This window comes from Cavia porcellus, unplaced genomic scaffold (assembly GCF_034190915.1).
Source record: "Cavia porcellus strain 051 isolate PalLab524CR breed Dunkin Hartley unplaced genomic scaffold, mCavPor4.1 scaffold_29, whole genome shotgun sequence".
Lineage (NCBI taxonomy): Eukaryota > Metazoa > Chordata > Mammalia > Rodentia > Caviidae > Cavia > Cavia porcellus.
Genome location: NW_026947512.1, coordinates 14,522,769 through 14,545,771, shown reverse-complemented (window position 1 = coordinate 14,545,771; position 23,003 = coordinate 14,522,769). Strand labels below are relative to the sequence as shown.

The window sequence follows — 23,003 nt, the reverse complement described above, 5'->3', positions numbered from 1 at the left end:
ACAAGAAATTCAGGTTAGCAGATTAGTAGTTTAGAAAAAAAAATGTGTTCACTGTAAAGCAAAACATTGGTGCAAAGAAAATCTTGGAATCTGAGATGAAGTAGCAGCTTTTTAAGGCAACTGAAGAGGGTTCTGAACTAGAACTTTAATGAGAGTGCTTTAGGAAAATGGATGCATCCCAGAGATGTTAAGCACTCAACACCAACAGGACCTGGTAATCAAATCAGTGGCAACAAAAGGGAAAGTAAGATCTAGAGACTGACTCAGGTTATGGGGGGGGGGTGGTGGCCTTGTTCACTGAGATAGGTAATACAGAACAACGATTAGATTTGGAGGGACCAGAGTCTAACCTAAGTTTGGCTTTGCAAACCTTGAATTGTAAGGTATTGTGAGACAACCATCTGGAAATATGTAGAAATTTTTTGCAAGCTCAAGACATAAGTCCGTATCACTGACAGACTTATGTTTGTGGATCCACACAATAGTGGACAAGTTTTCTAAACATGTGCATCTGCAGACTAACTTAATTTCATTCCTCTCTCAATCCTCACACCCTGCAAATGTTAAATATTGTGATCATTGTTATGATTTGGAGCTGAATTATCTCCCCAAGTCTTGTGTGTTCAGAAAGTGGTTTGTCCAAAGGAGCATTGTACTCATTGGTGAATTCACTCACTAGTGAGTTTAGCACTTGAGTGGGCTCTTAGGGGGTAAGTCCTTGTCAGAAGTGGCAGGTCATTCACAGCCTGGCCTGGGAGAATGTGTTCTCCTCCCTTCTTTCTCTATTTCCTACTTGTCATACTATAAGCAGCATTTATTCTGTCCTGCCTCTTTACCCTGAAGTTCCTGTCTTGGACCCAGCAGACCACGGACTGCTACTGTAAGCCCAAATCAACTTCGTCCCCTTTATATTGAAATATTGGGTATTTTGTCACCGCAACACAAAAAGTGACTAAGACACCTGTTCTCTTCCAAGTATCTTCATGCAATGTGCACAGCACAGACACAAAAATATTTTATTCATTCAGTTTATTTTCCTTTTTTTTTTTTTTTTTTGTTTTTATCGGTACCAGGGATCAAACTCAGGACCGCACACTTGCAAGGCAGGCGCTTGTGCCCCTGAGCTAAATCCCCAGCCCCTTCATTTTATTTTCATATAAATTAACATACTAAAAAATTGAAATAGAAACACTACATACAGTATTGCACAGAGCGATCTTTGTTAAATGCCCTATTATTTCATTGAAGAATGGTAATATACACATTGAAGGGACGGAGGGGACAGGAAGATGACAAAAACAATACAAAAAAATCACTACTGTTTCTTTGCACTTAAACTACAAACTAAAAGGTAAGATACCATACTTTACATAAATACAAACATAGTTATGATTTAGAAGATCATTTTACCTTTTTTAAAATTGCTTTCCATAATTGGTTTGCAAAGGCAAAAAATTCTCCCCTTTCTCTACAACCATAACACTCAACTAATATCATTAATAGCAATAAAAAAATAAAAACAACTATTAATGTTAGATATAAACATCAAAATGTTCATGAGCTGATTGTAAAATACTCTCAGAATGAGTGAGACATTTACATATTTTTCTTCAAAGTAAAATAAAATCCTTTCCTGACTTATGATAATGAATTCTCATTTTAGTCACCTGCTGTAACTCATCATGATAACCCCAATCATGTAAAAATACACAAGCAAATATTTTTTCTTAATAAGTTCTAGGTAGATCCAGTCCACCCCCGCCCCCACCAAGTTTTCCTTTCTTTCTGTTTTTTTTTTTTTCCTATGATAGTCATGTTTGGCAATATTATCAGCATCATTTATTTAAATTCCTTCAAACTACTGAGTGAAATTTTCTTTTTGAAGTGTAAAATAAAAGGTTTGGAGAGGTACATCTTCGATTTAATTTACCTCTGCTGCAGATAAGGTTTTTATAGGCTCTCATTAAACTTAAAACTCTGATTCCTTCTATATTAAATAACTTATAGGAAACTATTTTCTTTTCTTTTGCTATGTGTTTTTCTATTCATTACCTGACTTGAGTTAAAAAAATGATACTCTTCTTTCACAAATATATAGCTATGGAGAGCAACCCAAGAGCTGGGAAAGCACTGATTATGATATATAAATGGTACTTAGATTTTTAAAATAGAAAATTTGTAAGTAGACATAAAATAGATACAAACAACTCACTAGAAATAACATTTATTTATGAGTCTAAATGCAGTGATGTGGAGTACTGGTTGTCTGTAGAAAGCAAAGTGTTTTCGCTGTGACAAGGATCTCACAAAAGGGTCCGGAGGCTAATCCCCAGCATGTTCAGAGCTGCTGCAGACACTGCTGCGCGCACATGCTGCTGGGGCCATCAGTGTGACACCATGAACAATTATAAAAAGAAAAGGTTTTTAACTCTGCACTGATCATCATCCACTAAAAGTCAACAACTGGTGAATTGTCTACAAAACACAGATTACGCAAGAGGCTAAGAAGAAAAATGATCAGAATGATGGAGTTGCCTTCCCACCCTCCGGTCAGCTGGATTTTGTGGAAGTTGTTGCAATGACCATTTTCTTCCTTCTGTTCCTTGGTCAGGTTTTCATGCTTATCTTTGCTTTCTGAAAATAAACATGTCAGACACGAGTTACAGTGAGAAAGAAAAATTTCTTTTAAGAAGGGTGGAACTTAGATCAAATAAGGCCTTTTTGTCAAATACTCTGTGAAAAGAGTGAAAGACCCACCAATCTATAAAGAAAAAAATGAAAGTAGAGTCTGCTTTATGTTTTTGAGTTTTACCAAGACAAGTCACCAAATATTTTGGAGGAAAACTATCTTCTAAAATTAATTTCTGACCGATGGGAAGGAGCTGTAGGACCTTTGTCATCCTTGGTCCGACATACAGACATACAAATATGAAAATGTAATCAGTTCTTCATTTCATGGTCAATTGGCTTTAATTCTCTTGTAATCTTATAGTAAGATTATTGAGGGTAACTAATAACCATTCCTCCTTATTAAATACAGCTTTAAAACTGAACTTTAATCAGATTAAACCTGCCATTAGATAAGATTAATTTTGATACAGAAAAACTGACGGGAAATGAGATTTTAAATGAAGATACAATTCCTGCCTTTCTTCTCTAAGTAGGGCTACTTAATCCTACTCAGTTTGAGTTGTCTTAATGTCTTTTCCAATCAGACTACATTACAGCAATCTAGTTAAAGATGGCCCTGTTTAAAGGCCTAAATCAACTTTCATTTCAAACAACACCATTTAGTTACACTGGCACCAAGTGAGGACTCCTTCAAAACATTGAACAAAGCACCTACAGTATCACGAAGAAAACGCTGGCATTTTAACTGATCTCTTCTCTCCAAGAGTGTACAACAGGAGCAAAGAGGAAACTGAGATTTGATTCGCTTATTGAACCTATGGCCCACCTTTGCAGAGCTATTTAATGAAGTCTGAGCACCCCGGCAAAGAGCAACACTGCACGATGCATTTCCCATTGTGCTTTGACCCCACACAGTGAGCCCATAGTGCAGGCGCTCTGGGATCGGGTGCAGCTGTGGATTGTGATCCCTGTGCAGTGAGCAAAGTGTAAGATGATCTCTTGTCCTCAGTGATGAACACACATGCACACGTATGAACATGCTTACTATGTTAATTTTAAGTTCTGAATACTGCATAATGCGGTTCCCTTAACCTTCTGAGTTAGATCAAAGGCATAAAGAAAAGGAGATTCTGGAAATTAGAAGCTTCTCGTTTAACCCAATTTAAAAGGAAAAGTATTGAACTTGTGTATATTGTGAAGCCAGGGCTCAAAGCCAAGGAAAATCACAAGTTAAAAATTAGAATAAATACTTACGATTCCAGAGTCGTGTCTTGGTTTTATTTTATAAAGTGATTTTCCTTTTTTCTGTCTACACACTTCTTCAGCTTCTTTTACTCTGAGTGAAGAGAAGAAAATGGATTTAAACAGAAACCTGTGTAGATCACTGAGACGTACTCTATTATGAGCGAACAAATCTCAGTCCACTAAAGATTTGGGTTATTGGAGAAGTGTCATGTGGTACCTGATAATAACATAAACTAGTCATAGCTATCAAATCCTTTCTATCCAGAAGGTCTCCGCCTCGGGATGACATTGAGACCAGAAACTGACTCTGCTGTGTATGTAGGATTGGCATCATTGCATAAGTCAGAAATATTAACACAATTCCAGAACCATTAACACAGTTAGAAGGGTATCATACAAAATTGATGTTTATTTAAAACTATGTCAGATTTGTTTCTACACTATGCAAAAAGTCATTTGTAACACATACTTGGACATTTTCTAAAGCTTGAGATTCATCAAGCATAGGAACCAATCATTATTTAATCGATAACAGAAAAAGCAGGCAACAAGAATATTTCTATGATTTCTTTTCTACATGGTCCAAAGAAAATAGCATTGGATTCACCAGAGGTATAGCTGGAGAGGATGCTGTTTGGAGCTGGATCCTATATTATTTGACACTGAATGAAGTCCAAACATTTCTGAAGCTCTGTACTCCATCAAATAATAAAAGGACTCAGTGCCACATAAAGTATAATATTATTACTACTCACATTTGTTACAAAGATTGAGTAAACTGTAAAGTACTGTAAAAAGCTATTGTTGCTTCAATTAAACAAGTATCAAGAAACCTTGTAATCTGGGGCTTTCTTAGCCAAAAAAAAAAAGGTTATCATTAGAAGCATTAGAAGGAAAATAATCTGTCAGGTTAATTGTTTTTGCTCTTGTGATTTTTTCCCTGCCTGGACAATTAAAAATGGAGCATTTCTGGAAAAACTAAACAGGCTGTGGCTTGGTATTATAGAAATATATTTCAGGTAAATTTCACAGACTATCTGAAAGAGATAAATTATAAACATGATTCTTGAGTTCCGTAGCAAATGATCTAATGACAGAATTCCTCTTCTCCACAACTGACTCAGTCCTTCATCCTAAACAATGGAGTGAAACAACCCAGGGTAGCAGCTCGAGCTTGAGCTTGACGTCATAGTTTACCTTAAAGCATGACAAATGAACCTAATTCTTTTTAGATGTAAAATGCCTGCTCGGTTGATATTGTTAGGAATTCCAGAAAATGACAATTTAGAAGACACTCCATTGTTACTGCTTTTATTACTTTCTGTTCGAGCTGTAAATTGCCTTTAATCCTTCCTATAAACATTTGAAGACAAAAACATTTTCTTTATAACAAACTGAGGATTGCAGAGTCCCCATCTTCCTCTGAAATAGCTACCAGTAAATTTAAGCTGAAGTATTTGGATAGAGAATTAAGGAAACTTTTTTTCAGCACTTAGCCAAAATCCAGTAGATCCTCTCTTAAATTTACTTGAAGCTCCTTAAAGCACTTTGTGGCATTTAAAAAAATGTACTTCACAAGTGTTTAGATCCCTTAAAGCATCCTGATATTCTTCCCATCCTATTTGTTTTGTTCACAAAACACATTTTTGTAAGAATCACAGGAAGCTGATTCTAATACAAACATATTTCATTTTACACACAAGTTAATCCAGTCACTCCTGATGGCAGACGATGCAAACTGAGAAGAATGTGCGTCAAGGGGCCTCACAAGACCTTCTGGCTCATCCGTTCACTTGACAAGCATTTATAGAGCATGATTCCGGCTCAGGCCCTGGGTACAGCTCAGTTATATAAGGACAATTAAACTCAATGTCTAATAGAAAAGAGAGACACAAGCAAGAAACTGGCAAGGTTAACTAAGGAAAACACCTAAATCTGTGTAAGGTATGCCTGCGTGCTGCATGAAGTTCCTGGGGGCAGTGGGCAGCTATGGAAATCTTTCTGGGTTCAGTGCTAGCTGAGCCATGCATAAATGAGAACTATTACTTGTTCATACTTTACTTAGAAAGCACAAATGGGGCTGAGGGTGAAAGGAAAGAAATATGAGGTCTGGAAGAACATATGCAAAGGCTGAACCACACTGAGCTCCAAGAACTGTGGATGGCCCCATACTACTTAGAGGACAGCTCGAGCTGGCTTGCTGGTTTCTCTCTCAGAGGCTTACATGTCTGACTAAGGTGAGTGGCTGACGGCTTCCTGAGCACCTATAGATATGCATCCCTAAGTAATTTCAGGGAGCTGTTGAGCAGAGAACCAGAATGTCAAACAAGTTGTTCTCCTAATTTAGGAGCAAAAGGTTTGTGGAATGTTAGAATGTAGTTCTTAAGTTCAGTGTTATGCATTCTGATTTAGTATCTCTGGGACACCTTTGCAATGAGGACCTGTGTGAATCAGATGTAGATGGCCCATGGGCCTCACTTTGAGATACAGTGCCCTGTAACTGACTGACCTCATAGGACAACCCTTCCTCACCCTCTCATTTCTTCATCTCACGACTCGGCCCACCACAAACTTGCTCACTTCAGCACTTGTGATTCTCACCACCCCTGAGCTCGGAACACAGCTTCTGCCAAAGGCCAGTTTTATTTCAACACAACTCAGACAACAAGCAATTTTTTTCCACACTTGAGACAGGAAAAAAACAATGTGTCCCCAGAGGTCAGAGAGGCTGCCAGAATTGGCAAAAAATAAGAACCACACAGAGGGAGAAGTTGGCATGGAGAAGTCAAGTCAGCTCGTGGGAGCTGCGTCTTCTATCACGAAGGAGGTGGGCAGCTGCATGGTAAGTCTTGTTAAGTAACCACTTGTAGCCTTCCATCAACCTCCCTGCCTGCCTCATCCCTCATTCAGTGATACCTAATGCTGCGGAAACTGAGCTTGAAAAAAGGTGTTCATTTCACAGGAAGGTACAAGAGGCTTTAACTGAAAAGGCATGTTGGAGATGGCATTTAAACTCCAAATAAAAATAGCTGTGATGGATTGAAAACTGATGGTCAATTTAAACACCAGCTGAACTGAATCAGTGAGGTTGGTGCTGAGTGCAGATGGCACCTGAGGGTTGTTGCCAGCACGAAAAGGAGACCTGGAGAGGAAGAATGATGTTTTTTTGGTGCTGCTGGTTCTCCTGGAGAAGTTTGTTAAGCTTCTTTCCCAATATGAAATTGGCTGTTCTCATTGTCAGAGGAGCTTGGGACCTTGTTGTCACTGAGAATGGCTGTGGGTCATTTTTGGGGAGCCCTGGTCCTTACGTTGAATATTGCTTCCTGGCTCCAGAGGGGAAGATATGTGCCGTTCAGTCTCGAGGACAAACTTGTCACACTGGCTTCCTGGTATTAATTTGGCTGTTATCATCATCGGAGGAGCTCAGGACCTCCCTATCACTCAGGGTGGCTAATTTTCAGGTGGTAATTTTCAGGGGAGCTCTGGTTTTTACTTTGAGTGTTGCTTCTTGGTTCCAGGGTAGAACCCTCAACTTACTGGCAAAGACTTTCTAGCTTCTACTGCTGACCTTGGGGTCTTCTCAGTGCAAATCCATGAAACAGACTTGTACAAGTCATTGTGGTGGGCTCTAGGCCCATGGGAGGCATTGTCTTGGTCTCTAGGTTGTTAGCTGAACTCATACAGGATACTACCTTGGGACCCAGGGCCTTGGCTAGATTCTTTAGGTCTTTAGTATGTGGACAGATTTTCTGCACTTTCTTTATATTTGACTCCTTGAGTGACCATTATAAATAATACTATTAATTATGGGTCCTATATTATCTTGTTCTCCTTGCAAACTCCTGCCTACAACAATGACCAATGTGTCCATTTGGGAAGGAGGACAGAAGTAAAAAGAGTGACAACACTTGGTTTATAAAGAAGAACAGTATTCACCAGTAGCTGAGGAAGTATACCGAGAGATGACACTAAGGCTGGCTTGATGAAGGCAGTTGGCCTGCACTTGAGTTGAACCTCCGATCTGGTGGAGTCTATGAGTATTGCACAGAGCACAAGTCTCACATATGATTTAGGAAGAGCTGTTGTTTTCAACATGGTTTGTCTTCACCCAAAAGGAGTCTGCTTATACATTTATTAATCAAGATTTTGCCCTAGTAGAGACCTAAGGAAGTAAAAGTTTTAGCATGGCCTCTGTCATAGGCTCATTTTAACAGCTATGATTTCCAATCAGTAATCTAGATAGGAACAGGAAAACACGAGCAAGATCAAATCATGATAATGAAAAGAAATTCCTCATTCATCACTTTTAGTGATTTCCAAAAAACAAAACAAAACAAACCACCACCACAAAAACCAGAGACTAGAAAATGAGAAATGTAGAATTATCTTTTAGAAGGAAGAGAATGGATATTAAATGGTAGATAATGGGCCATAAAAATTTATGTTGATATTTTTCTATATCTTTGCCTATGAAACCATAACAGAGAAAACTATGCTGACTAAATTTCAAATGTACGTTGTTATTCTTTAAACTTGTCCTTCTGTTTATCTCACAGAACAGGGACTAAGAATAATCAAAGAAAATGAGGTTTTCTGTTTGTTTTAAGGGAAAGTTGAATTATGAGAAAGGAACAAAAAGAAATACAAAGTCACACTGGACAAATAGCAGGAACGTGATTTTTGCTCCAAAGTAGTTTCTGGCAAATGGATTCGTGATTTCTAGACAATGAAAACATGTTCCCTTCAAGGACCTATCTGTATAATCAATTTAAAATAAGTCATTTTTAAATGAACTAAATTATCCTTTTTCCATAAGTAGACTGAATTTATACCTGGTGGTCTGTGTCACACTGGACAGATCACTGTGAATGTGCTGATACAGGGCCATCCTCCTAAAAATCAAGGCACCCACGCTGGCCCAGCAGCTACTCACATTTTCTGTTTTCTCCTAGAATGTTAGGTTGTGATCATTCTCACTAGTGCCAGCATGCTCACTTAAGTAGAACCTCCTTATAATAATTTCTGTCTTGTGTATAGGAGGAAACCAGATAATTAAGTTGTTTTAAATGGTGCCTCAAAATACAACAATAAGATTGAATTTACTTCTAGCTAAATAAATGGAGTTCTTGAACTTGAAGGTGACAATTTTAGTTGCTACCTCTGTTCCAAACCCCAACTCCCACCTACTTTGGGGATACAGAAGCAAGTGTGCCCTGGGAGGCTGGGGGAGAGTACAGGAGGCTGACTTATGTGGAGACATCAAAGCTGGGAGTTTTTAAGAGTATCACTTTCTAAGATATTGCATACCTGATTATAATGCACCATTCAACCTGTGGCATCAGTAGTTTGTTTCTAAGGACAGAAAGGAATTCTGGGATGAATTAGGAACCTGAAATTCAAGCTTATCAAGGTAAAGAAATGTGATACCACTGACTGATAATGAGGAGGCTGCAGTGCTACAGAGACCCACCAGCAGCAGGAGTAGCACAGCCTTTGGTGAGGGTTGTGACTCTGAGGATCCCCTCTAGCTGAAACTGTTTTTCGGTCCCAAGAAAAAAACAAACTAACAAAACATTTTTAATTAGTAAAGCATAAACTGAAAAAGATCCTTGGTTTAAAAATTACCTTATGAAAAAGAAAGTTGTCCATATCACCTAAAAAGAAACCAAAATAAATCCAAATATATATTGATTTCAAAGTAAATATATACAAACTCTATGTATATGGAGTTTGAGTTTTTGCATATAAATAGCCCAAGTGGTAATAGTGTCATTTAGTTTTAGGATATTAGGCTTAGAAGTTACTAAGCACAGAAAATTTAAGTTCAGGAGAATTAGAATATTTTTTAAGTTTACAAGATAATAGGACAGATGTAGGTAAGAGAATAAAAAATAGTTCTTACTTTTTTAGAGTTCGTTAAAATTGGTTTTATATTTCCATTAATTTTTCTTTTCAAACTGTGTCCTTATTCTAACTGGATTTATTTACAATAAGGTTTTTTGTTTTTTTAATCCAAACAGAGATGTTTCTCATTTCTCTCCTAATCAAGATGGATTCTCCTTTGCACGTTCTCTCTCTGGCCCCAGACCCATTTATTGTCAGGCAAACATATACAAAGAGTTTAGTGTGATTAAGTTTAAAAACAGTTTGTGAGATGAGTAGGGAGATATGGTGTGGCACAGACACAGAGAAGAGAAACCGATGTCCCTGCAGCCTGCAGGCAGAAACATCTTCGTCTACCTACAAGCACAAACGCCGAGCTGGCTGCAGTCTTATCAAGGAAACAGATATGCCCATCATTCAGTCAGATGAGAAAGGGAGCCACTCTCCTGCTACTGAACGCTAATAATCAGGTCTCATCAAGTACTGTCTGTGTGGCAGACTGCTGGCTCTGGGGCTCAGCACGCCTGGAGTCACCACCTCTGTCCCTGGAGACATTCAGGGGCAGCCGGAGCAGAGATGCCACAGGTCTAAGATTCTTGATAGAGTGGAGACAGATGTTCTACGGTAAGCTAAGAGCAGACAGAGTTATCATTACTACCATACATTCTGCACTTCCCTGAAACATAATGCCATAAAGTCTGCCTACAAGTTTTAAATTTTCTTACCCAAAAGAGAGAGGAGAGCCCAGAGGCAGAGACTCTAGACAAGGGTGGTTGGAGGTGCTGGCTTGAGGTTGTGGCTCTCACTCCAGACATAGGTATTAGATGCTTTGTGGAATTAAAGATGATTTGTAGAAGTTTGTTTCTAGCTCTTTCTTCTTTCCTTTATAATCATGATCCCTTAAAACACACACGCACATACACACACACCACAAAACTCCTGAAATTCTATGAAAACAAAATCAACCGAAATGTCATTTCTGATTACTATGTATAAAATGAACTTAAGTTTCTTCAGACACATATTTCTGAGAGTTTTCACTTTTTCAGAGAAAAAAATGCCTTGTAGTTCTAACAGTAACAGATAAGGACTTGAGTGAGTGTAACACAGCTCCGGATGGGAAGAGAATCAATCTTAAACTTTCACTGTACTGTGAGCAAGTGGGAGTGTGGCAGGAACGTGAGCCAGTGGTGACAGCAATGCAGAAGGATGTGGTGCTCTGTGGCCCGGGGGTCCAGCCTGGCTCCCAGGGCTCCCGCCAATGCGGGGGCCTCACGGACATCACATTCCACTAACTTCCCAGAGACATACAGGCAGGTCAGCCCTTCAATCAATAATAGGAGCTAAAGTTTGAGGAATATTTGCAACCCAAAATGTATGATTCTATGACAGTTAGATACGCATGGTCTATGCTTTTGTTCCAAAAACTGCAAATGGATTCCCTTAATAAACATAGAGCCAAAACCCAGAGATTATCTGTACCAGTATTTCCTGAAGCTGTTTGCATGAGGTATGGAAGGGTGATGAAATGATCTTTTATTCATAGGAAAATATATCAAACCAATTTAATGGATTTTCTATAGTTTGAATCTCTTTAATGACTAAGGTCATATATAGACACAGAACATCATAATTCATGGATGAGCCACCTCAGATACAACACTTTCCCCCTGTAGCTTTAAAACAGCTATGGAGACATGAAAATGAACCGATGTTGCTGTCCTCACTAAAAAAATTCTCACACACACACGCGCACACACACACACACACGCACGCAGGTGCTGTCATCACTTCTACCTCTTGTTTTTACACATAGCTGCCAAAAGTCTTCCTTACAAGCTAATCCCTCAGCCACTTTCTAGTTTTTATCTTCCTCCACCATACTAAGTATTCTGCAGTGTTTCATAATACTCTGATTCCTTTAATTTTCTTATCCTTTGAACTTTATGGAATTCAGAGTTTTCCAACTATCTTTCTGGAAGTGGTGCCTTAACTTCCTTTGCTGCTGCTTGTCTTTTGAGCTGCTCTCACATATTATTTACCCTGGGACTTGAATCTTGCCTCTATGGTATCTATAGCAAGTCTCAATTTTGTAATCCATTTATTTTCTCTATGCCAAAGGCTTTTTGGAGCCATGCCTCTAGCTTGGACTTTTCACCTGAGCTCCAGGTGCCCATGGACACTCTCTCCCCTCTCACACACCTGGGCCCCGGGTAAGGGTGTAAGTGTTCATGATTATTCATGAGCTCCTAGATGAACTTCAGTCTTTTCTCCCATCTTTACCACCTCTTCCATGTGTGCACAAATGATTAACAAGTTCTGTTATTAATTATTCCTCAGTAATGCTTTAAAAACTTGTCCCAACCCCTGAAATTCTAGTCCCTCATTGTCAAGCCTCCTTATACCACCTAAGCCACTGCAATATTTTCCTTGACTGTCCTCTGTGTTCCCTGGCTTCTATTAATACAGAGCCATCCCCCACTGTAAGCCATCCTCCACTTGCTAAATCTGCTCTCCAGGGAGAGCCCAATCTCTTTGTTTCTTCTTGTGCTTTTCCACAAGTCATTCGAGAGCAAAGTTAGCTTTCTATATGAAATGTCTCTAGGCAAGAACATATGAAATATTCAATATTATCACATAATCTTTTTCAGATTCTTATTTTAAGGAAGACCTCTGGCAGTTTATTATCTGTTTTCCCCCTTTCTGAAAAATCAGTTCCTTGGGTGAAGTGATTATATATAGCTAGGTTTCCACTCCCAGTGTTTAATGCTAAGGATCACATAGCTAAACGTTTGCTAGATGTTTGAAAAATAATCAGCTAAATGAATGAATGATGATGCATAGGCAAATTACGACTGAGCTAAAAAAAATCACAGGGATAAGTTTTGGCAAACAAGGAGACGGTGCAAATATTTTGTTTTTTATCTCTCTCTAGCACTAAGCAGCTATATGTCCACTCATGGTTTGTTTGAACCAGCCAGGACTTTATTTGACTTGACTTTTGAGTTGCTGCTATAATTCTATCTGCAAATAGCAATCTGGTTTGCATGAATATACATAAAATTTGAATTCATGAAATAGTTTCAAGTATGATACATTTCTTCCATCTTGACAGGAAATGCTTCTAGGTTCAGTGTATGAATAGAAGGAGGCTGTAAGAACTCAATGTGAAATTATGTCAGACTCTGCTCAGTAACTCCTAGGCTGGTAGAAAAGATAAATGATATATGTGTAATGTTCTCTTCATTTCATTTATTTCAAGAAACTCTTGTGGGATGTTGGTGGATCAGATAGGGAAAGTCAGGTCTATAAGAGGATAGTTAGTGAATTTATAATAAACAATTATGTTAAAGGTCATACAGGGTGACTTTATAAGGCGGATATTGCTAAACAATTTTTTACATGAGAGCAAGCCAAAATTGTAAATAAGGAGAGGGAGAGGTGGTTGCGGGGAGGGGTTAGGGAAAAGAAAGAAAACTTAAGATATATCGTGTACAAGTACAAATTTCCTAGGATGAATGTTATTATTATGTATATCTAAAATGTACCAATAGAGTTAATTAAAAAATTAAAAGTCATGACCTATGGGTTTAGAAAAGTAAAATGATTGCTTGTACAAAATTGATTTTTAAATCTTTGATTTAGAAAAAATGAATGAGTTTTACTTGTGGATCTTTTAGTTCCATATTAGACTCAGATTTCCATGGAATTTAGAAAAGTAACTCGGTTGATGTGGCTTTCTCTAAGTCCTGGAAGAATGACCATATCCTTTCTGTATATTCTGAGGATATTCTATAGTTCTTCAAAACGACAAAACAAAAATCACTGGCACTACCAACTCCTGATAGTAAATACAACAAATTCCTGCCATACATGATGTCCAAAACCATTACAAAATCGTATTCGACAGTAAAGTTCACTGTTGTTTACTACCTTTGATATTTTTCATGCAAACATCTTTTTACCCTTTCTACTTGTATTCAGATATTTTATAATCGCAGAGTTTTTTGTTTGCTTGCTTTGCAAGTTGCCCAGAAAAATTTTGATGACAGCTAGTGCAATATAAAGTTAAACTCTTTTGAAACCGATATTGTAGTTTTCATTTTGACACTTCTCTAGCAAGGATGATACATTTTAGAACATTTGTATCTTATTTTCTGGAAAGACTTTGGGGAGGAGGTGCGTGGGGAAGTAAAGGGCTGTAAGACAAAGAAATTAGGTTACACAGAGTTTATCCAATTTCCTCTTCATAACACTCATAAAAGAGTACAACAAGCTGTTTATATCATAATAGTTTAGAATTATGCAAGAGGAAGAGTGGTTTAATTAAGGAATAAGATGTAGGAGATACAAGACAGGAATAGATCAAGAAGAAACGCTTTTTAAGGGAGAACAAAGGTCACAATTTTTCCTCTACTGGATTATTCCTATCTAGCTACAAATATGCCTTTTATCCTACCATCAAAAACCAAAAAAGCGCACAAAACTTTAACCCACCTCCTCCTGTAGTGAAGGCCCCTTCTGCTGCCATCCTTTATGTGAACAAAACTCCTCAGAAGCGCTGCCTATAGCCACCGTCTCTGTTGCCTTTGTCCCCATTTCACCAGGGATTTGGTCCTAAGCACGCTGAGTTGAGACTGCATTTGTGAGTTTCACCAGCTCCTCCAAGGGCCAGTCGGAAGCTCGGTTCTTAGCCCAGGTCTTCCTCGTGATACACTAGCAGCCCTGCACGAGTTACCCTCCTTCTGAAAGCCCTGTCTTCATGTGGTCCACCAGGCTACACCTTCGGGCCTCCTTCTTGAACCTGCCTTCTACTCCTTTCCTCCTCCTCACTCTGTCTCGTCAGTTTGGCTCCTTGTCACCCATGTCCTTCCTCCGGCCTTTGCACTTGCTGCTCCCTCTGTCTGAAATGTTCTTCCTCCATATTTCAACAAGTTTCCCTCACCTCCTTCAGGTCCTTTTCATATACCTGTCAAAGAGATGCTGGCTGGCTGGATTATATCAAGCCATTCATCTCCTATACCTGTCTTTTCCTGGGACTATTTTATTTCTTATCAGAACCCCATTATATATTTTTAGATGACTTTTCCCACTATCATGTAAACTCTGCCAGGTCAGAGATTTGGTTTTGCTCACAACTCTAGTAATGTAGGGTAACAAGTCCTTAGCCCAGAGGGAAGAACCCAGAAGTGGTGTTTAGGGTTCTCAGAAAATGAAAGGCAGTACTCTGGGGAATAATTATAGGAAATGAAAATCTGACTTCCCATTCCCCTCATGTTTCCCAAGATTTGCTTCAGGATATCCATTCTTTAGGGAATGTCTTTCAGGTTGGGCAACACTGATTTTGAAATGGTGCATTTAGGGAACGGGCCCCGAGAAGAATGGTGAAGGGTAAGGTAGGCCCAGGCAGCAGTGAGAAGTCGGGAAGTGTCATCTGTTGCATAAAGAAAGCATGGCACCAGAGAGGGAACGGCTGAAATATCAGGTTACAAAGCCCCGGCTAAAGGATACTACCGAGGGTCCTAAAGAGGCTAAAGAGACTCCAAAACAATTAATAGATCTAAAGATATCATGTCTGACATCATTATTAGTTAACCATTAGTTCCCGGCTGACTTTCTATTTTATGTAAACCCAGTTCCAATTTTTGGGCCCTATGTTGTGCTGATAGTTTTGCTCAATGTTTAATTAAGAAAATTAAGATGTGTAAAGAGATCCAAAGAGGCACAATCCTTGTCTTTTAAAGGCTTGCAGTATAATTGTGCCATAAGTAGAGATCTATGCTTTATGAAACTAAAAATTGTTTCTTAACTGCATGATTAGCAGTGGCTACTTGAATTGGTGAAAAAAAAAAAAAAAACCCTACATTGTATTGGATTCACACTGAAAAACACACACAGCTCCATGGGAAGAATATCTTTGGCTTGGTTCTAAATATTACGCAGTAGAAAGCACTGCTGAGTGAAAAAGATACAGACTTCTGGAAAAGAAGTTATTTCGCGTGATTTCTGGCATCCATGTGTTCTAAACCTTCCATATTTAGTGCTACTAATCTTGCTTTCCATGTGCTTCAATTAATACCCACTCTCACCCTTTTCCTAGCCCAATTTCTTTCTCACAGTTCTACACTTGAAAGGAAAATCATCAGGTTCATAAAAATATTTTCAAAATAATATTATTAAATAATTTTAAAAACCAGTGCTACTACATAATATTGAGTACTTGAAAGGAGTTATTCCCTGTATTTGAAATCTTGCACTGAATAGTATTAACAGCTCTAATACCAAAGAGATCGTTGCTAATTTAAAGATCATTATTTTAGTTACACAAATTAGAAAACTAAAGTTGACTAAGATTAAATAATTTCCCAAAGTCAACAGTTTACAACTGGCAGTGCCTTCACTTGCTTTGGCAATATAAATGTAAGAAAGAATGATCGAGAGGGTAGAGTTGTGCATGGTTTGTGTCTATGAATTTTAGCTTTAAATCTAATAGTGTTTATCATTTATTGAATACCATTAATAGATTAATGATAATGACAGCAGCTGTTAGCCCAGAAGTTTTTATAGAAGAAAGTTTTTATGGATGAGATTATGGATGAGGCTGTGCTCAAGATTTTATACTCAGTGAGTCACTGAGTTCAGTCTAGGAATTGAGCACTGTCAGTTCTTTCTTTTTATAGATGACAAAACTGAAGCTTACAAAGGTGGATCAGTGTGGCAAGAAGTGTGTACGTACTGCCAGAGACATACCAGAGCCAGGTCATTTTAATTACGAGGCCACTCTTTTCTTTCCTGTCATATTTGGCCTTATTAACGTGAAAATGTTAAGAAAATGAGTCCAAAATTGTAGGAAATAAGTCCACATACAAACTCAATACAGAATTATGAGTGCTTTTGTCTTAAAAACAGCATATGAATATAAGAATGCATTAGTATCACCACATCTAGTCTGTCTTTTAAAATGAAAGCTTTTGAATTATCTGTGAACATCAGAAATTCTCTTAACTGATAAAATACACTTTTTCCCCAGACTATGCCCTAACTTATTTACCTCTCCCACACTCTTGGAAAAGTTTAAAGTGGCCAAATGGAATTTTATCAAACTTTCCGAAAATGTTCACCCCTAGGCTGTTACAATTTGAACTCTAAAAGTTAATTTTTAAAAACAATTCCGTTTAATAAAATTAAGATCCAGTATGAATACATTTTTCTGATAAGCTTTAGTTTTGCAAAATATGTGTTATCTAGAAACATGGTGATAAGCAGAATATTTTAAAGATTAAAGAGCTAGCACTCTACTTTCCTTTTTTCTCATTCAGCAATTTTTACAGGATCATCTCCAATACATTTTTGTTTTAACAAGTTAAGCCTTAAAGGGATGGTGGCTCTCATTCATAAATTTCTATTTCTAGCTAATTTAATGTTGGAATGAATTTTCAATGACTTAAAGGTAAAATATCTGCAGAACTTAATTTTGAATTTATATCATCTTTCAGAATGATAAAAATGCACCAGGGCATGGTGGGACATGCCTGTAATCCCAGCATTTTGGGAGATTGAGGCAGGAGGATTCCTCCAAGTTCAAGGCCAGCCTTGAACTGCAAAGTAAAACCCTATTTCAAACAAAGACAAAGAGAGAGAGAGAGAGAGAGAGAGAGAGAGAGAGAGAGAGAGAGAGAGAATGTCACCCACCTCAGATCCTCATATTAAAAAACACAAATATTAATAGCCCTATATAGAATAAAATACTAAATCATTAATGTAACTGAAAATATTTATTTGTAGAAAAACAAAGCTGCATATCAATCGTCTCTCTTTACTGAGCGCTGCTATGTGCTCAGGATTAGTCCTGTATCAGGGTTTCCATGGTGGACTACTAAGTGCAGGGCCCCCCCTTTACTACTCAGTTGTTCTATCTCCCTTGACTCCTAATTTTGAGGAGACAAAGGTCATCATTGGGTTACTGGAACTCAGGGGATCGGGACCCTCTCAGAGGGCAAGCAGGTAGCCTTAATGCAGACTGCTGGCATTTTCTCCCAGGGACCATCTAGTTCTGCGGGAGATGTCCCAGCTCATCCCAGAACCACTCCAGGGGCAGAAGAGCACTGTGACTCCCAAGAAGAGAAGGGAGTGACCTCATGGCATTGGATCTGTTCTGCTTACAGCAAAACAGTCTCGGGCTCGGACCAGCACAGGCAGAATTCTGTGCTCCTCAATACTGTTTAGTCAAAATGAATATTTCTTTATAAAAAGACAGAAAGCTCAAAGCCTCCTATCTCCAACAGGAAGGCAGATCCACTTTTCAATGGTGCATGAGCATAAGGACATCTCTGCTCATTTCTTATCTTTAACTTTCCTTCTGCTGGGTATAACCATTAGATTAATTTCGCACAACACAATAGCACAGACAGCTCAAGCTGGAAGAGGTCTCTGAATGTCCTTTGTGTGATGTCAAAAGTGGCAGATCTCAGGATGACTCTCAGTGTATAAGACAGAGCTATTGGAAAAGGACTTTATATAGCTCAGCATCATGTTTTAAATCATTCTAGGAAGGACTCAATAAGGAGACATACCAGGCTTTCTAAAGACAGAGATCAATGAGCCGTGGAGACAAGTTGGCCAGAAACTTTTTCTTTCATGGAGATACAGTGTGTGACACCCAGGTGCCAGCTTAAATGCTAGTCCTAAAGGAAGAAGGCAGCCTCTACAATCAATCAGAAGTGGAACATGGCCAAGACCCAGAGAGAGAGGATGGAGACAATGCTGATGGATTATTTAAAGAATGTTTAACATTGCCAGCAGATAAAATGACAGATGAAGCTGATTAAATAAACTTCTCAAACTCAGAAAGACATTCAAGGTATTAGGGATCCCAAGTGTTTTATTACAGACCTTAGGAAACAAAAGGAAATGAATCTAAAAGGATGTCATAAAATAAAAATGTCCATGGGATCCAAATGCAAATATTGAAACATATTGAGCAGAAAAACTAAAATACTAGTAAAAAACTAAATATTAGTACTATATACTAACATTATAGCTGTAATTAGAAAGTATAAATTGAAGAAAAGTTTTATATATTTTAGGAATTGTATTAGGTGTAATTCTGTTTTCATTTAATTGGCACTGCAACATTATTACTCTTAAAACTGTAAAGTCATAGTTCCTAAATTACTCAAAACATTCAGAGTTTGATCTTAAAGTAAACTTATAATAAGAAATGGGGAGATATTGATTAAAAATATGTAACTTTAGTTATACAATGGATAGGTCTGTACAATGTACAGCATGGTAACTATAATTAATAGTATTTATTGTATACTTGAAATTTGCTGAGAGTAGATCACAAAAATATTACCATATAAGCAAAAGATGACAGTGATATTAATTGGCTTTATTACAGGAATCATCTCTCTTTCTTTCTCTGTGAAACATTACCTACTTTACAGATATGTAATTTTTATTTATCAAGTACACCTTGGTTCACAAACTTGGTTTTTCCATGATTCTGGTCACAAACCAATTTAGATGAAAACCGAATCAAATTCAATGTGCAGGTTCAAAGTTGACCTTTTTAAAAATGTATTCATATTTTTTGTTATTTTGAGCCAGGGTCTCCTATGCAGTTTAGTCTGGTTTTGAGAGCTTACTTTTGTAGCTAGGGTGGTCTCAAATTCACAAAGATCCTCTTGTCTCAGTCTCCCAAGTGCTGGGGTTACAGGAGTGAGCCACCATGGCCAGTCCAATGTTGACCTTAAGGGAAATGTGATTTGGTTCTCATATAGTTCATTTTGTGACCAGAATCATGGAGAAAATTGAGTTCATGAACCAAGGTATTAAAATACTACATCACACACACACACACACACACACACACACACGCATGCACGCACACGCGTACACGAACACACATGCACACACGCATATGATGATGGTGGTGATAACTTAAAGTTCATTTTAAGGAGAAACAAACTATAATAGTTTTCCACATAAAGCAAAGAAATCAACTTGCCATGACTGGATATCAACCTGGATATCAACTTGCCATGATGATTATAGCTGAATTAATGGACACTTGAATTGGCTGAAAATGTCAATATTCAAAGCCACATTGCAATTCTAGTTAATTCTAGTGGCAGTTCTTTAGCATCAGCATGGTTAATCTTCACTGAATGTCTACTAGCTAGCAAACACAATAAAAGGTCTTTCTCTATTATTGTCTGCTTCAGAAGATGCCTTCTCTGTATGAAGTCAAAATTCTTCCCATGACTAAACAGCTACTCAGAGTTCTAGTTTCTAATCATGACTATACATGATAAGCAGAAGCAAAAGGTCCAATAAGAACCAGAGTCAAAAGATCAATGGAATTGGGTCCGTACAATGACTCAGAAGCCCTGGGAAGGGCAGGGGGAGGATACAAGATGGTGATAGGCATTCTCAGTGTGTTAATCAGCTAAAAATACCTGAGATGAGCAACAGAAGTCCTACTTCCTTTCTTAAAATTACTTTTCACTCTCTGTGATAAGCAGGTATTACCTTACAAAGTCTTATATTGAAATATGCTGAAATATATACTGTCCTATATCAAATTTTCTGAAGATGCCTCAATCCTAATATTCATTCTTGGCACATCATCCCTACAAACATCCTGGGTACACTCAGCATGTTTTCACAAATTATTCTTTTTAAAATGGAATTTAATGCCTTATCACAGTCATTTCAAAATCCTAAGCAGAGCTCAGAAGGCAAAATGAAGAGGGATAACTGCTGTTTGACAAATAAAATAACTATCAACATGTCCTGGCTTAAGATCTGTCATTTGATTCAAACCTGTTCTGTAAACCTAAGAACTTGCTAATTTGATATTATACAAATCCAACAGATCTACTTGTTACCTTCTAACAGATTATAATTATGACAATGCTTGTAATTATCCTAAAGAACTTCAAAATTACTCCTTTAAAATAACATCTAGCTGTACAGGAACATGTTTTTAGCCCATATAAGCCACACGGTATTATTTTTAAAAAGACCAATTCCTAGAACATCACAGACACAAGTTCTTCCCTTTCTCCCAAAATTCGTCTCTGATTATGCATTATTTGCTCTAGGGCTCTAAATTCTTAAGAAGAAATACTTTCCATTTCTCAAAACCCTCCTTCTAGAGAATGGGAACAGAAACTGAGTGAAATCCTGAAGCAGAGCAGAGAGATTTCATTGTTGTGGAATTGCTCCCCGGGAAGGGGTAAAGGATGACATGGAAAAATGTTATCGTGTGAAGGAATTGTGGGATATGTCAAGAGGGGAAGAGCTTTCTTACTTGATTTCTAACCCTACCCAAACCCTAGGGGAGAGTATTAGCTAGACAGTATCTAAGCTGTCATACAGAAATTTTTGATCCCCAAACTTACTCCAGCCAGAAACCTAAGGAAACCCAGTTTATATGTGATCCCTCTAAAATACATAAAAAATACACTAACTTTTTACAATATCTTGCTGCCTTCATGGCAGTCCAGACTGCCACATCCTTTGCCTGCGTGACCCTAACAATGTTCTAACTTATTTTTACAACCATTCTTCAACGTGCCAACATGGGGCAGCCACCAATAATCCTCACATTACATAAATCCTGTTTATTGCCTTTCTAAAACCAAAACAAAACCAAAACATTGGATAACTTTTCCATTGGATGCATAATGAAGTAACCTGTAAGGATCCACTGATCAGGGCCCCATCCTTCTTCACCAAATTCAACTCAGAGCTCTTCCTTCTTAAGAGCATTCAGTCCTTTCTGCCCTTTTGCCTTGATCATCCCTCACCTCTGCCTGGGACTTTCCAGTGGACTCACCATGCTTTTTCAATGGCTGTGGCCTTAAACTTCTGAGGTGTTTATATAAATGTTATCTTCTTGGAAAGGCCTCTTCTAACCATCTTTCTAAATGAACCTCTTCTTTTGATGCTACAAAATGGTTCTCTGTTTATCTCCTTAAATTGTAATTTGAGTATGTGGTATTTTTTTTTAATCATTGGCTTCTTTAGTTAGATGGTAAAACCTCCATAGCCATGCACATTGCCTGGCACCCTGAAGAGTATAAACAGTTTTTGAATGAGCTGCCTATTATCCCCTAGTGCATAACATTCATGAATGTAGATTAGCTTCCCTACACAGTCTGAGCCTCCATTTACCACTATTTTGAGTGTCTACTTTGCCAAATGTCCTGCCAAAACTTAGTTCTAGAAAGTTGGCACTGGGAAGACAATGTCCTTATGGGTCATTTCTGTAGAGACTGGTGTCTGATAGAAAAGGGTATACAGCAGGCTGACGTCATTGATTGCTGCAGTGATGCCACACTGAAGAGCAGCCCAAGAGGCACTTAGGTGTCCACAAAGTATGCTATTGCATATAAATAAATATTTTCTTACCTCACTCTCTTAGATTTTATTCTCAACTGCTTTGAGAGCAGCCTCTTTCTCTTTAAATCTACTCTGCTAACATAATACATAAATCTGATCATACAACTCATTTGAACACAGATTGTTGGAATGGAAATTCGGCATGGTGCAAGGCATCCTCCAATGTAACACATAACCTTCTAAGGACAAACATTCAAATCATTTCCCTCTAATTACAGATTTCAGCTGAGCTGAAACCAGCCTTGATTGCTACATGCTTGTGCAATTAGAGATGCAGTTATCCTTTCTCTGGGTTCATCAAAGACTACCTGTCTCAAAATAAAATAAACCAGTAAATTAAGTTAGACAACACTTTAAACATAACCCTTACTAATGTCACAATTGATTTATTAATTTAAAATGTCAAGATGATTAAAAATGAAGTTATGATAGGCCACACGAGGCAGTATGGGGTTTGCAGACCAGTGGCTGGAGCCAGCTTTTCTTGCCTAAAATAACCCTCACCTCTCTGAACTGCCTGTGAAAATCCTATGCTGGCTCTAAGCTCTTGTCAAAAGTCCTCTGGGTAGAATTAATTTCCCTCTTCGTTTGTTCCACTGCACATTATGCCACACCAGTGCTGGCCTGTTAGATCAAGGAAGATGAAGCTTTCTTCAAATGGACATGAGTGTCTCAGTGCCTCATAAAGTCCAATATGGGATGATTAAAGAGTTCCAAATAACTTCACATAGTTATTCAGCTGAAGGCTCACCCTCAAAGCTAAAGTGCAATTTATAATAAAGGAGGAGTGAGGGAGAGGCAAGGTTTTCTAGGAGTCCTAACTTCTTCTC

At 38.1% G+C, this 23,003-nt stretch overlaps 1 protein-coding gene and 1 long non-coding RNA gene across 3 annotated transcripts in view; one reads left to right on the top strand and one right to left on the bottom strand.

Annotated features, from left to right (window-relative positions):
* Positions 1-1,196: 1,196 nt before the first annotated feature.
* Fmn2 (formin 2) overlaps positions 1,197-23,003 on the bottom strand; it is a 308,299-nt gene continuing 286,492 nt past the window's right edge. For both annotated transcript variants that reach the window (XM_063240263.1, XM_063240264.1), the window contains 2 exons: positions 3,886-3,967; positions 1,197-2,634 (listed from right to left, as the gene is read on the bottom strand). In XM_063240263.1, coding sequence (XP_063096333.1) covers positions 2,608-2,634; positions 3,886-3,967 — 109 coding nt within the window. In that variant the 3' untranslated portion in view covers positions 1,197-2,607. The remainder of the gene's footprint in view (positions 2,635-3,885; positions 3,968-23,003) is intronic.
* Positions 5,770-23,003, top strand: part of LOC134474027 (uncharacterized) — a 49,028-nt gene continuing 31,794 nt past the window's right edge. Inside the window, exon 1 of the long non-coding RNA XR_010044577.1 lies at positions 5,770-5,820. This is a non-coding gene — a long non-coding RNA (uncharacterized LOC134474027). The remainder of the gene's footprint in view (positions 5,821-23,003) is intronic.